The sequence below is a fragment of the Myodes glareolus genome, chromosome 1 (genome assembly GCF_982192425.1).
Source record: "Myodes glareolus chromosome 1, mMyoGla1.1, whole genome shotgun sequence".
Lineage (NCBI taxonomy): Eukaryota > Metazoa > Chordata > Mammalia > Rodentia > Cricetidae > Myodes > Myodes glareolus.
The window spans coordinates 72,991,320-73,007,621 of record NC_142026.1 but is presented as its reverse complement, the minus strand read 5'-3'; the positions used below and the strand labels follow the sequence as shown (position 1 = coordinate 73,007,621).

At 39.2% G+C, this 16,302-nt stretch overlaps 1 protein-coding gene across 1 annotated transcript in view; it reads left to right on the top strand.

The window, feature by feature from the left end:
- The window catches only part of LOC125395530 (killer cell immunoglobulin-like receptor 3DL1), a 68,424-nt gene that overhangs the window by 45,000 nt on the left and 7,122 nt on the right, over positions 1 to 16,302 (top strand). Inside the window, exons 6-8 of the mRNA XM_087896288.1 lie at positions 2,607 to 2,891; positions 3,213 to 3,518; positions 6,083 to 6,376. Coding sequence (XP_087752414.1) covers positions 2,607 to 2,891; positions 3,213 to 3,518; positions 6,083 to 6,376 — 885 coding nt within the window. The remainder of the gene's footprint in view (positions 1 to 2,606; positions 2,892 to 3,212; positions 3,519 to 6,082; positions 6,377 to 16,302) is intronic.

Sequence of the window (16,302 nt, the reverse complement as noted above, 5' to 3'; positions counted from 1 at the left end):
CCCATCATTATATAAAGCCTGATCTAAGCACATTCATTCTTCTACTTTATCATATGCACTATTGAGACAGTCTATTTACTTTGTAAATTTTTGCATGTCTTTGTGGTGTATCCATGTGCACACACATACACTCATGTTTTTGTGTGTGCTTGTGTGTTTGTTTTCTTGTGTGTGGATGTATGGGTGTGGGTGTGTGTGTGTGTGTGTGTGTGTGTGTGTGTGTGTGTGTGTTAACTGTACATTTGCTGTGACACAAGTGTAAAAGTCAAGGAAAACTTCTGGAATCAGTTCTCTCTTTTCACCACGTGGGTCCCAGTGGAAGAATCCAGGAAGTCAGACATGGCAGCAACAGCTTTACCTCCTTAGACATCAAACTGAGCAACAAATTTGTTCAATTTAGTAGTTGCATATTTTGCTTAGGACAGATGTTGCCAAACTTTTTATGATGTTCAATGATTTGCTTCCAAATTTTATAAAACACTTTTATCAGAGTTCAATTTTTTATAGTTAGATACCATCTCTTTCTTTTATGAAAGATTGTTCTTTTATATAATTTCTTGAAACTTTCAAACATGAGTAGTTTATTTGCATCATTTCTACCCGTTTGAATACATCCAAAGAACTTGATACCCTATGTCATGGATACTTTGCCAGTCATGTTTCTTGTTGTTCTATTCTCAAGAACTAAGACAAGGAAACTATCTAATGTATTTCAAACAACGAACAGCTAATAAAAATGTGTCACATGCACACTCCAAAATACTATTTGTTGGTAAGTAACAATGAAACCAAGAAATTTTCAGACAAATAAATAAATTAAAAAATATTTTACTGAGTGAGGTTACACAGACCATAAAAATGATGCATTTTCTCTCTTATGTCTTGTACCTCGCTCTGAAACTTTATTCATGGTATCTTATAATTCTGTCACTGTTTTAAAATACTGCAGTGAATTATCGGTTGTGGGCTTCAAAGATCTACATTTCTTCTGTATTTACTACCAGAGCATCACTATATTCTGGCATGTTGGACTTCTCTGATTTTCATGCACAAGTTCTTACACAAAGACACCTTCATATTGAAGACAATCCTCAACTCTGTCACATGCAGATGTTCTGTGGATGTTAATAGACCTTTACTATTAATTCTAACCTGAGAATGGATTTGGGTAAATTGGTTGCAACCCTGGACAGGATGACATTGGTGTCAGCTTCCCATGTTTCACTAACTTGCCTCCTCTGTTTGGAGATCAGATGTTTTTGGGAGCTGGGCTTCCTGGTACAGTAAACTACTGGCCACTTATCACAATCAGATACAGTTCTCACTGGGGTACTAGAAAGCTTCTGCCTGAGCAGTGTTTCAAGATGTCCACACAGGCTGGAGTTTATATGGTCTACTTCCTCTTTCCTCAGAAACATCTCCCATGATGATACAGAAGAATGACCAAGATTCATGGGCTGGCAATCATGAGTCCAAATACTTTTTATCACCAAATGTCCCAAGAGGCAGAGCAATGATATTTTCTCAATGTTACACATGCAAGGATCCTTGAAATGGTGGAAAACCTAAATGTCTGCCTCTAACTTGTCACTCAGTGTAGAAACATGAGCTGATGTGACCTCTGTGAATGAAGCTCTGTACAGTAGAACATAAGAGACAGAGTAGTCCAAAGGACTCATTCCTCCTATTTTGTTGTCAGTTTTCTCAGTTCTGTGGTCTTAGGGGCTGACTACCCTCACTCCTGAGAACTGGAACATTCACAATATATTTCTAATCCAGTATTATTAAATTTCTAGAGTCAGTGAAGGTGAGTCAAAAGCATTCCTTTTCTTTTAACTTGTTGGCCATAATTCCAATCTGTCTTCTCACAAATGAATCTTTTCCTCAAATCCTCTGATATAATTTCCTCATAGATTACATTTTTCATGACCAAATCTACTTCATTATTTAATATTTATTCAAAATTCTCAATTAACATATCTTAACATAGAAAGATATTCCATATGTACATGGTAGTTGGGTGACACGCATGACATGAAATGACACTGTTTTATTTAAGACTGTCCTTGGGAAGAGAAAACACATACAATTCTGGTCACCCCATAAAGGAAGCCCAGAACAGACCAAACAATGATTGCATCAATGTCCAAACCTTTGAACCTGTGCATCTGCTAAGATTACTAATAGCAGTATGGATACGGGTTTATTTGCAGAAACAAGGGATGACTCCAAAGAATTACTGAAAGCACACCTCACTATGGGTGATTATCATGAAAGCCAAAACCATAGAGCTCCCCACACAACTTACTGGCAGATGAATGGGTCTTGGATATCTCCTTTTAGAATTCAGCAGAAAGAGTAACTTACAGTTTCTATAGAGTAGGAAGGGTCACTGGTGAATCTTGCAAGTTTCAGCTCTTCAGTACATTAATGTTTGTTTACCTCTTGAGTTCCTTGAGCCTTTAAAGCTCTAACATTGAAACAGAGATGTTTCCATTCAGAGAAAAGGGTCAAACAATGGACCCTGAAGAAGTAAAATTCAGAAACTCAGATCTCAAGAATGAAGGCGAATCACTAAATATTTTACCCTGTGTATCTTTCTACAGGAATTAATGCCAAACCTTCACTGTCTGCCTGGCCAAGCCATATTGTTCCTCAGGGACAGAATGTGACCCTCACTTGTGACACTCACAATAAGTTTAACATAGTCATGCTGTACAAAGAGCATGGGGATCCTAAACTTCAGGTCTATAAAAGAATGCTCCAGAGGAGTCTTCTTTTGGGACCTGTGACCCGAGCATTTGGAGGAACCTACAGATGCTATAGTTATACAGGTCAACACCATAATGAGCTCTCATCACCCAGTGAGCCTCTGAAGATCATAATTTCAGGTCAGAGATCATATTTGCTGTGTCTTTTCATTCTGACAAACCTCCCCACACTAGAATTTTTCAAACAAGTTCTAGTCAGACTCTCAGCATTATAAAGGGATATGCTAAACATACAATTGGAAAATGTTGTGCTGTAACCAGGGTCAAATAAGTGGGAAATGGTCATGGAAAAATGGAGGAGTCTGTGTACAAGCTGACATAAAAAATGAAAAGGACACTGGGATACTGATAAAAAAGAACAGATTAGGGGGGAAATAGCAGAGGATTTCTGGGATACATAGATTGATAGCAGGTTCATGCTCACAATCTCTTTCTTCCTAGGAATCTACAGGAAGCCTTTCCTCTTGGCCCTACCAACTCCCTTGGTAAAATTGGGAGAGAAGGTAATATTGAAGTGCCTATCAGAGATTACATTTGACACTTTCACTTTGACTTCACATAGAATGGGAATAAACAAGAACTCTCACCAGCTTTCTGCAGAAATTCATATGACGGGGTCCCATGCCAACTTCCCAATAGGTCCTGTGACACCTGACCATGCTGGGACGTACACATGCTATGGTTCTTACAAACAAACACCATATGAATTGTCTGAATCCAGTGACCCTGTTGACATAAAGATCACAGGTAAGAGGGTGCTACCTGGTCACCAGCCTCTCTGTGATGCAGAACAGTTATTCTATAGACAGTATGCCCTAGAAGGTGAATGTGAGAAACTTAGAAAAGGGCAGACTTGGAAATTATATTGCTGACATAGATGATGAAAACAGAGATACAAGAATAAACCATTGGTTATAGCATAAAGCACAGATACAGGGATGTCAAAGGAATCATACCTAGAAATAAAGAGAAAAGGGCAGCTTTGTGAGACTAATATGTCTTAGAAACAAGGACATCCTTCTACTAATGTTCAAAGGCCTAGAAGTTCAGAATTTTGTTTGGCTTCTTTCTCTAAAAGACACCTGTAAGAAGACCTAGACATATAAGTCTGACTTGTGTTCATGTGCTGACTGGGATTGCTTCTTCATCAGTCCTGAGGTCTTGGTACAGATGGCACCCATAGAATTTCTGTCTGGTTTGACAGTTCTTCCATTTTTGTATTTGACTAACTATTCAACAAAGAATAGCATAACCCTAGGTAATTGAGTAGGCCATCAGTCTTTGTCTGTTCTCTACATTTCCAAAATGCTGTCAACCCATGTTCAAGACTCATTCACACATTCTAGAATGGGTGGAAAAAGGTATAGTGTTTCCCCCTGGGATACAAATATGCAAAAAATTTAGAGACATGGAAATATATACAAACAGAGAGACTGAGAGAAAGATTCAAATACTGAGGAAATAGTAAACTAGGAGTGTGGGGGAAGAAAAAATCTACAAAAAGTCTTAAGCTTGAATGGAAGATTTCAGAAATAGAGAAATAATAGCAAATATTGGATATTTCAAAGCATAAATTGGGGGCAGATGGTAGATTACACTTGAACAGTAAACACACTAGGAGAAACACAGGAAGGAAGATCATCATGTCCCCTGTTCAAGGAAACAAACACATTCGTGGAATATTCTATCCTTTGAAAAGAGAGATCCATTAACACAGATATGAGGAGAAGGACAAGATATAAAAATAATTATTTAGAATGAAGTCAGAGTCTACATTTTTAATATACATGGGATTAAGAAGTTATAAGTCCCAGTCCAGCTGGCCTTGGTGAGTTCCCATTAGATCAGCCCCACCATCACAGAGGGTGCACCTCTCGAGGTCCTGACTTCCTTGCTCATGTTCTCTCTCCTTATGCTCCTCATAAGGACCTTGGAAGTTCAGTCCAGTGCTCCAATGTGGGTCTCTGTCTCTATCTCCATCCATCACCAGATGAGGGTTCTATGGTGATATGCAAGATATTGATCAGTGTGGTTATAGGATAGGGCCAGTTCAGGTGCCCTCTCCTCAGCTGCTCAAGGAACAAGCTAGGGACACCTCCTTGGACACCTGGGAACCCCTCTAGAGTCCAGTCTCTTGCCAACCCTAAAACGGTCCCCTTAATTAAGATCTATACTTCCCTGCTCCCATATGTGATCAAACCGGACTCTCTGAACGTGGCTGATAAGGAGGGTTGACTGAGAAGCCAAAGAAAATGGCACTGGGTTTTGATTCTACTGCATGTACTGGCTTTATGAGAACCTAGTCTGTTTGGATGCTCACCTTTCTAGAACTGGATAGAGGGAGGAGGACCTTGGACTTTCCACAGGGCAGGGAACACTGACTGCTCTTTGAATTGGTGAGGGAGGGGGAGAGGGGATGGAGGAAGGGAGAGGGAAATGGGAGAAGGGGAGGAGGTGAAAACATTTTTAATAAAAATAATAATAAAAAACCTGGAAAAAGAAAAATAAGAAGTTATAAGTCATGAAATTGGGAACATGAGAAGGGGAAGGATATTAACAAAGTGGAATGGAAAAGAGAAGAAATACATATGACACAGAAGGGGATGTGAGGGGGAAGGACCAGCAAAGGTGGTATAAGGGAAATGATTGTGAAGAAAATGTACAAAATGAACTGTTTGAGAATGCCTTAATGGAGTTTGTTGCTTTATATCTTAATTAAAACAAAATAATAAGTACCTCTAATTAACCCATTGATTGACAAAACATTTGGAAAAAACTGAAAGTGTAAAGAACAATTGGTGAAAGGAAAGGAATAAAAATTGGTGGAGAAGAAAAAAATAATAGCATAAATATGTTCAAGATTACATATATAAACATATGTAACAACACTTAAAGAAAAAGAAGTCACAAAATGATGTAATTATAGTTTAACTTCGAATTTTTAAAGAAAACAATTATAAAATGCATTATATATTTGAATGTTTCTTGATGAATCCGATTGTTGCATAAATTAGATATCTGTTTATAAAAACAAACTTAAAAGGAAATGGTATGAACGAATGCATATAGAGTCAGAAACTGTCTAAAAGTGAGAAATGAAATAAAATATATGGGTATAGGATTGAAGTCAGAGACTCGGTAAGGTAATTTAAAAGAAAAGGAGATGGGAAGAAAAAGGGAGGTAGAAAAGACAAAGATAAATGTGGGTAGAGAGAGATCATAGAAATGGAAGCAGGGAGAGAGAACACTGAGGAGTGACTGAACACTGGTAAGGAACGGCACCCCCACTGTCTCTACCTCCTTTCTTCCAGGTTTATACAAGAAACCTTCTCTGTCTGCCCTGATGGGAACTGTTGTGACATCAGGAGAGAACATGATCTTGTCCTGCATCTCAGACCATCAGTTTGACATGTTCCATCTGTCCATGAAAGGGGTGCCTCAGGGACATGGTTTGCCTGCAGAGAAGAGCCACAGTGGGACATTCCAGGCAAACTTCCTTCCTGTTCCTCTGATCCAGGCAGAGACCTATAGATGCTATGGCTCTTTCAGGAACTCTTCCCATGTGTGGTCATTCCCAAGTGAACCATTGTACCTTTCTGTCTCAGGTAAGAAAGTCGTCTTATATGTGTCTCATATCTTGTGACTAAGGAGATCCTAAAGAAGCCATGTCTGAGAACCATCTTTCTGATGATAGACTCAGTAACATATACATATACATAATATGTATATATGTGTGTGTTACAAAATAAAACATTATTAATCAAAGACAAAGAGGCTATCGATGTAAGGGGGTGTATGGAAAAGCCTGGAGGAAGGATACCTGAGATGCCCTGAAAAGATGAAAAGAATAAGGAAAGAGATACAATTATATTTTATTTGAGAACTTTTATAAAAAGACATAGAGTTTAATAATGAATATCAAATTACAAAGTAATAAATAAGGAGCCTCTCAAAGAATCCTTATCTTGATTGGTCAGTCACATTGGGATGTGTATGTATCCATAGAGAATAAGAAAAAAGGTCAGGACAGACACATTAAGGATAAGATTGCAATCAGTTTGGACAGATAACAGATGGAGCAGCCTCCTGATCTCTCCCTCACATAGCTCTCTCCACAATATTCTTTTTTTAATTTTTTTATTTGTTTGTTTATAAAAATTTTCACTTCCTCCCCTCCTCCCCATACCCTCCCATTCCCCTCACTCCCTCTCCTCCCTTCCACCACTCCCTCTCCTCATCCCTCTCCAGTCCAAAGAGTAGTCAGGGTTTCCTGCCCTGTGGGAAGTTCAAGTTTCTCCCCCCTCCCTCCAGGCCTAGGAAGGTGAGCATCCAAACAGACTAGGATCCCAAACAGCCAGTACATGCAGACGAAACAAGAACCAGTGCCATTGTCAATGGCTTCTCAGTCAGCCCCCATGTCAGCCACATTCAGAGAATCTGGTTTGATCACATGCTCGTTCAGTCCCAGTCCAGCTGGCCTTGGTGAGCTCTCATTCGATCAGTCCCCTTGTATCAGTGGGTGAACGCACCACTCGCGGTCCTGATTTCCTTTTTCATATTCTCCCAACTTCTGCTCATCATTTGGACCTTGGGGGGCTCAGTCCGGTGCTCCAATGCGGTTCTCCGTCTCTATCTCCATCTATCGTCAGATAAAGGTTCTGTCTGGTCCTGCCTATCTTGCTCATGTTCTCCCTTCTTCTGCTTCTCATTTGGACCTAGGGAGTTAAGTCCAGTGTTCCAATATGTGTCTCAGGCTCTATCTCCATCCATCGCCAAGTGAAGGTTCTTTGGTGATATGCAAAATATTCCTCAGTATGGTAATGGGCCAAGGCCAGTTCAGGCACCCTCTCCTCTGCTGCCCAGGGAAGAATCTGGGAACCTCTCCTTGGGCCTGAGAACCCCTCCAGAAAGAAGTCTCTTGCCGACCCTAAAATGGCTCCCTTAGTTGAGATATATACTTGCCTGCTCCCATATCCATCCTTCCTCCCCCATCTCATTCCCCCATGCCATCCCCAATCCTCCCCTTCTCCCTTCTCTCTAACCATCTCCCCTTACTTACACTCCCCCATATACCTCCCCCCCCCCGTGCAACCAAGTTTGCCTTGCAATCTTGACTACTTCCTATATCCAGGAGATAACTATATGATTTTCTTCAAGTTCACCTTCTTATTTAGCTTCTCTAGGATCACGAATAATAGGCTCAAAGACAATTAACTATGGCTAGAATCCACTAATGAGTGAGTACATACCATATTCCTCTTTTGGGGTCTGGGTTACCTCACTCAGTAGAGCGTTTTCTATTTCCATCCATTTACATGCAATTTTCAAGATGTCATTGTTTTTTACCACTGAGTAAAACGCTAATGTGTATATGTTCCACATCTTCTTTAACCATTCGTCTATTGAGGGGCACCTAGGTTGTTTCCATGTTCTGGCTATTATAAATAGTGCTGCTATGAACATAGGTGAACAAATGCTTCTGTAGTATGATAGGGCATCTCTTGGGTATATACCCAAGAGTGGAATTGCTGGGTCCTTAGGGAGGTTGACTCCAAGTTTCCTAAGAAAACCACCACACTGATTTCCACAGTGGCTGCAAAAGTTTGCATTCCCACCAACAATGGATGAGTGTTCCCCTCACTCCACATCCTCTCCAACATAGGCTATCATTGGTGTTTTTGACTTTAGCTATTCTGACAGGTGTAAGATGGTATCTCAAAGTTGATTTGATGTACATTTCCCTGATTGCTAAGGAGGTTGAGCATGACCTTAAGTGTCTTTTGGCCATTTGAAGTTCATCTGTTGTGAATTCTCTGTTCAGTTCAGTACCCCATTTTTTAATTGGGTTAATTAGAGTTTTAGTATGTAGCTTCTTGAGTTCATTGTATTTTTGGAGATCAGACCTTTGTCTGTTGAGGGGTTGGTTAAGATCTTCTCACAGTCAGAAGGTAGTCTTTTTGTCTTACTGACAGTGTCCTTTTCTTTACAGAAGCTTCTCAGTTTCAGTAGGTCCCATTTATTCATTGATTCTCTTATTGTCTGTGCTACTGGGGTTCTACATAGGAAATGGCCTCCTGTGCCTATATCTTGTAGACTACTTCCCACTTTCTCTTCTATCAGGTTCAAAGTGGTCAGATTAATGTTGAGGTCTTTAATCCATTTGGACTTGAGTTTTGTGCATGGTGATAGATATGGATCTATTTTCATTCTTCTACAGGTTGACATCCAGTTATGCCAGCACCATTTGTTAAAGACGCTTTCCTTCTTCCATTGTATACCTTTAGCTCCCTTGTCAAAAATTAGGTGTTCATAGGTTTGTCACTTAATATCCAGGTCTTCTATTCGATTCCATAGGTCGACTTCTCTGTTCTTATGCCAATACCAAGCTGTTTTCAATACTGTCGCTCTGTAATAGAGTTTGAAGTCAGGGATGGTAATGCCTCCAGAGGTTCCTTTATTGTATAAGATTGTTTTGGCTATCCTGGGTTTTTTGTTTTGCCATATAAACTCATTTATTGTTCTCTCAAGGTCTGTGAAGAAGTTTGATGGGATTTTTATGGGGATTGCATTGAATCTATAGATTGCTTTTGGTAGAACTGCCATTTTTACTATGTTGATTCTCCCAATCCAAGAGCAGGGGAGGTCTTTCCATTTTCTGGTGTCTTCCTCAATTTCTTTCTTCAAAGACTTAAAGTTCTTGTCAAATAGGTCTTTCACTTTCTTGGTTAGAGTTACCCCAAGATATTTTATGCTATTTGTGGCTATCGTGAAAGGTGAGGTTTCTCTGATTTCCCTCTCTGCTTCTTTATCCTTTGTGTATATGAGGAGGGCAACCGATTTTTTGGAGTTGATCTTGTATCCTGCCACATTACTAAAGGTGTTTATCAGCTGTAGGAGTTCTTTGGTAGAGTTTTTGGGGTCACTTATGTATACTATCATATCATCTGCAAATAAGGAAAGTTTAACTTCATCCTTTCCAATACGAATCCCCTTGATCCCCTTAAGTTGTCTTATTGCTATTGCTAGAACTTCAATTACTATATTGAAGAGGTATGGAGAGAGAGGACAGCCTAGTCGTGTTCCTAATTTTAGTGGAATTGCTTTGAGTTTCTCTCCATTCAGTTTGATGCTAGCTGTCGGCTTGCTGTATATTGTTTTTATTATATTTAGGTATGATCCTCGTATCCCCAATCTCTCCAACACCTTTATCATAAAGGGGTGTTGAATTTTGTCAAATGCTTTTTCAGCATCCAATAAAATGATCATATGGTTTTTTTTCTTTCAGTTTATTTATATGATGGATTACATTATAGATTTGCATATGTTGAACCAGCCCTGCATCTCTGGAATGAAGCCCACCTGATCATAATGGATGATTTTTCTAATGTGTTCTTGGGTTCAGTTTCCCAGGATTTTGTTGAGAATTTTTGCGTCGATTTTCATGAGTGAGATTGGCCAGTAATTCTCTTTCTTGGTCGTGTCTTTTTGGGGTTTTGGTATTAGGGTAACTGTAGCTTCATAGAAACAGTTTGGCAATGACTTTTCTGTTTCTATATTGTGAAATACATTAAGGAGTATAGGTATTAGCTCTTCCTGGAAGTTCTGATAGAATTCTGCATTGAAACCATCTGGTCCTGGGCTTTTTTGGTAGGGAGTTTTTTGATAACAGCTTCTAATTCTTCACGACTGACAGGTCTATTTAGATTGTTCACCTGGTCTTGGTTCAACTTTGGTATATGGTACTTATCTTTAAAAAAGTCAATTTCTTTTACATTTTCCAATTTTGTGGCATACAGGCTTTTGTAGTAAGATCTAATGATTCTGTGAATTTCCTCTGTGTCTATAGTTATGTCTACCTTTTCATTTCTGATCTTATTAATTTGCATGTTCTCTCTCTGCCATTTGATTAGTTTGGCTAGGGGTTTGTCAATCTTGTTGATTTTATCCAAGAACCAACTTTTTGTTTCATTGATTCTTTGAATTGTTTTCTGTGTTTCTATTTTGTTGATTTCAGCCCTCAGTTTGATTATTTCCAGTCTTCTAGACCTCCTGGGTGAATCAGCGTCTTTTTTTTCTAGAGCTTTCAAGTGTGCTGTTAAATCTCCAATGTGTGCTTTCTCCGTTTTCTTTAATTGGGCACTTAGTGCTATGAACTTTCCTCTTAGCACTGCTTTCATAGTGTCCCATAGGTTTGAGTATGTTGTGTCTTTATTTTCATTAAATTCAAGGAAGACTTTAATTTCTTTCTTTATTTCTTCCTTGACCCAGGGGTGATTCAGTAGTTGACTGCTCAACTTCCATGAGTTTGTTGGTTTCCTGGGGGTAGCATTGTTGTTGAATTCTAACTTTAATCCAAGGTGGTCTGACAAGACACAGGTGGTTACTAATGTTCTTTTGTATCTGTGGAAGTTTGCTTTGTTACCCAGTATGTGGTCAATTTTCGAGAAGGTTCCATGAGCTGCAGAGAAGAAGGTATATTCTTTCCTATTTGGGTGGAATGTTCTATAGCTATCTGTTAAGTCCATTTGATTCAATACCTCCAATAATTCTCTTATTTCTCTGTTAGGTTTCTATCTGATTGACCTGTCCATTGGTGAGAGAGGAGTGTTGAAGTCTCCTACTATTAGTGTGTGTGGTTTGATGACTGTCTTGAGTTCTAGAAGTGTTTCTTTTACATAAGTAGGAGGCTTTATATTAGGGGTATAGATATTCAGGATTGAGACTTCCTCCTGATGAATTGTCCCTGTTATGAGTATGAAATGTCCATCTCTATCTCTTCTGATTGATTTTAGTTTGAAGTCAATTTTGTTGGAAGTTAGAATGGCCACACCTGCTTGTTTCTTAGGTCCGTTTGCTTGAAAAACCTTTTCCCAACCCTTTACTCTGAGTAGATGTCTGTTTTTGTGGTTGAGGTGTGTTTCTTGTAAACAGCAGAATGTTGGATCCTGTTTTCGTATCTAATCTCTTAGTCTGTGCCTTTTTATAGGTGAATTGAGTCCATTAATATTAAGTGATATTAATGACCAGTGGTTGTTGACTCCGGTTATTATTATTTTTTGTTTGTTTAATAGGGTTTGTATGTGTCCCTTCTTTGAGTTAAGCTCGTGAAGGGTCGCTAGAAGTCTGAGTTATTGTAGGCAGTGTTAGCAATGTTGGATTCCTTGGGTTGCGATTTTCCTTCTATTACTTTCTGTAAGGCTGGGTTTGTGGCTACGAATTGTTTAAATTTGTTCTTATCCTGGAATATTTTGTTTTCTCCATTGATAGTGAATGATAGCTTGGCTGGGTGTTGTAGTCTGGGTTTGCATCCATGGTCTCTTAGTTTCTGCAGTACCTCTATCCAGGACCTTCTGGCTTTCATGGTTTCTATAGAGAAGTCTGGTGTAAGTCTGGTACGTTTACCTTTATAAGTTACTTGACCTTTTTCCTTTGCAGCTCTTAATATTCTTTCTTTAATCTGTATGTTTTGTGTTTTGATTATTATATGACGAGGGGATTTTTTTTTGATCAAGTCTATTTGGTGTTCTGTATGCTTCTTGAACCTTCATAGGGATATCATTCTTTAGGTTGGGAAAGTTTTCTTCTATAATTTTGTTGAATATATTTTCTGGGCCTTTGATCTGCATTCTTCTACTTCTTCAATCCCTATTATTCTTAGATTTGGTTTTTTTATTGTGTCCCAGATTTCTTGAATGTTTTGTGATGAGAATTTGTTGGATTTGCTTTTTTCTTTGATCAGAGCATTTACTTTCTCTATGGTATCTTCAGACTCTGAGATTCATTCTTCCATCTCTTGTATCCTATTGGTTATGCTTGATTCTGTAGTCTCTGTTGGTTTACCTAGATTTTCCATATCCAGCCGGTCCTCGTTTTGTGTTTTCTTCATTGCCTTCATTTCAGTTTTCAATTCTTGAACTGTTTCCATTACCTGTTTGATTGTTTTTTCTTGGTTTCTCAGTGTATCATTCGCGGATTTACTCATTTCTTTGAACTTTTTGTTATACTTCTCATCCATTTCTTTACTCATTTCTTCAATCTTTTTGTTGTATTTCTCATCCAGTTCTTTAAGGGAGTTATTCATATCCTGTTTAAGGGACTCTATTGCTTTCACAATGGCACTTTTTTCCACTTCTTCTGAATTTAGAGGTTCAGGTCCTTCTATTGTAGGGTCGTTGGGATCTGGTGATTTCATGTTGTTTTTTAGATTGTTGGAGGAGTTCTTGCCTTGGCGTCTGCCCATCTCTTCCTTCAAATGCTCTCTATTGCATCTTCTGGTACCAGGTCAGGTTCCCTTGTTGGGCAGGGACTTCACTGACAGAAGGCCTACCTTTCCTCGGGCAGTCTATTGAAACACAGGCACTCCCTCCTGCCGGGTTGCACTCACAGCCCAGGCCCAGCCTGCAAGGGAGCATCTCTGAGGAGATCTTGTGGCCCCAGGGAGAAGGAGGGAAGAGAGGAAGGTGTACCTGGATGAATGCTGGGATGTGATTCGGGAGAACTCAGCAGGGTGGAGCCACCACTGCAGGGTGACCAGAAAGTCGAGCTTGGTTTTTTTATTGTGTCCCACATTTCCTGAATGTTTTGTGATGAGAATTTGTTGAATTTGCTGTTTTCTTTGGTCAGAGTGTTTATTTTCTCTATGGTGTCTTCAGAGTCTGAGACTCTTTCTTCTATCTCTTGTATTCTGTTGGTTATGCTTGTTTCTGAAGTCTCTGTTCATTTACTTAAATTTTCCATAGCCATCTGGCCCTTGGTTTGTGTTTTCTTCATTGCCTCCATTTCAGTTATCTAATCTTAAACTGTTTCCATTACCTGTTTGATTGTTTTTATTGGTTTCCCAGAATTTCATTTATGGATTTACTCTTTTCTTCAAACTTTTTGGTATAATTCTCTTCCATTTCTTTACTCATTTCCTCAATCTTTTTGTTATACTTATCTTCCACTTCTTTATGAGATTTTCACCTCCTTTTTAAGTTCCTCTATTATTTTTATAAAGATGCTCCTAGAGTCGACTTCTTCTATTTCTTCTGGAGTAGGGTGTTCAATTCTTCTAGTTTCGTGATCCCTGGATTCTGGAGATGTCATGTTGCCTTTCAGGTTGTTGGAGGAATTCTTTCATTGGTGCCTGCCCATCTCCTCCTCTCTGGATGAAACTCCTCAGCACTCTCTGGATAGGACTCCTCAGCACTGAAACAGGGATAGTTGGTATCCAAGGACCCAGGAGACAAAACGGCGGCAGCAGTGGGGGCAGGGAAGGGTCCCATGGAACACCGAAGACCCTGCTGCAGAAGCTCAGATCTCTCCACAATATTCTTATTGACTCATCACAACTTGAAATCAACACCTAAAAGCAAATCACATAATGACATACTATGATTCTAAAGGCTCAGCACTAAGAAGTGGAGTGGGTGCTGCTTACCCTCCTAATTTAAAAGACTTTGCATATGGGGAAGGCACATAGTCTTTTGATAAACTTTTACCCTCTCTTCTCCCCTTCCCTAGTAAACTCATCAAGAAATTTCACTTCATGCATCGAACCAGACTCCAAAACTAGTGAGTAATTTTTCCCCTTCTCTATTGTGGAAACTTAGGAACCAAATGCTCTTGGGCTCCTATTTTGACTCAACTTCCTCACATCTCAGAAGTCTTAACATCATCATCTCCTCTTCTCCTCCAGAAGGTTTTACGAGTAGCATGGGAACTGTACCTGAGATCTCTTACACGTAAAGGGAGAGCAGATTTAGCCCCCTTCCAGGAACAATGAAGTGCTCTTTCTAGCTCAGTTTTTCCTGGAGAGAAGAACATAGAGCCTGAAAAGGGAAGCAAGCAAGCAGAAATGACAATTTTATAAAAATATTACCTGTGACAGACTACACTAGACTTTACTTTAGCCCTTTGGAAGAATTAGTAGTTTGGTTCAAGGGTATTAAAGATGTAGAAGTTGTTAGCCAGATTAAGTGAGCACTGGTATCAATCTCAGATTTAGATATTGAGCACATGACCTTTACCCAGTGTCCTGAAGTTTTCTGCCACAGGCATAATGTCCATATATTCTTGGATGTGTGGACTTCTGCTTGTTCATGGTCAACTTACTAGCAACAGCACTGCTATAACTGACACTCCTTCTGCCAACAGTTATCAATTGCCCCTAGCCCCTTGACTAGGGGTGGGACTTCATGTCCATCTCCCTTCTCCATGCTGGTATTTTGTCTACCATGACCTTGCACTGCTCTTGGACATGTTATCTTGCCCTCTTGTGAAGTTCCCATATTATGCTAACCTCACTGTTCAGAAGACAGTTTCCTTATAATCATTCAGAGCTTCTTCTTGCAATCACTTCGTCTATCTCTTTCATAATAAAGATGAACATTTGAAGAAGTATATGAGATGTAAACATCTCTTTTAGGGCCAAGTATTCTATAGTCTCTTATTCTCCACAGTTTTCCCAGTTGTGGGTATCTGAATTAATCACCATCTATCACAAATATAGAATCTACTGTTGAGAGTTAAGAAATGCATTATGTATAAAAGTAAGTCTTTAGGAGTCAGTTAAATTTTAAGCAGAATATTACTACTAGGTTCTCCATCAAGACTCATGTCACAAAGAAATAGTATAATAATTATCTTCAATCAATATTATGCAATCTATAAAAATGGGGATACTATAATTTACCTTTTATGGGGTTATGTCTCTTTTCAGATAACCACATGATCATGCATATGTTGATTGGGCTATCAGTGACCATGATCCTTTTCTTCTTTGTTATCCTCCTTCATGCTTGTTGTTCTGCCAAAAAGAGTAAGCCCTGAAAACAAGCCAGTGAGTGTCATCTGAGTAGTGTGAGAAAACAATACCAGAGAAATAGAGGTGTGTGCACTACATTTACAGAAGGATACTTGGGCCAATACAGGGTAACTAAGGAAGGACTTTCAGGAATTTCATTACATTTTTTATTGATTTTATTGAGCTATACATGTTTCTCTGCTCCCCTCCCTGCTTCTCTCCTGCCCTTCAACCCTCTCTCATGGTCCCCATGCTCCCAATTTACTCAGGAGGTCTTGTCTTTTAATACTTCCCATGTAGATTAGATTCATGTATGTCTCTCTTAGGGTCCTAATTGTTTTATAGGTTCTCTGGAATTGTGAATTGTAGGCTGGTTTACTTTGTTTTATGTCTAAAAGCCAGTTATGAGTGATACCATATGATATTTATCTTTCTGAGTCTGGGTTACATCACTCAATATGATGTTTTCTAGAGCCATCCATTTGCCTGCAAATTTCAAGATGTCACTATTTTTCTCCTATCTGTAGTACTCCACTGTGTAAATTTACGACCTTCTTTTTATCCATTCTTCAGTCTAGGGCATTTAGGTTGTTTCCAGGTTTTGCCTATTAAACAAACAGTTTAATGTAAACAGTTCTGCTATGAGCATAGTTGAGTGCATGTCCTTATGGGAAGGACTTTGGAGAGAGGAACTAGAGTCCTTCATCTTCCTCTCTATTCTCAGACTACTGACTAATTCCTCACTGC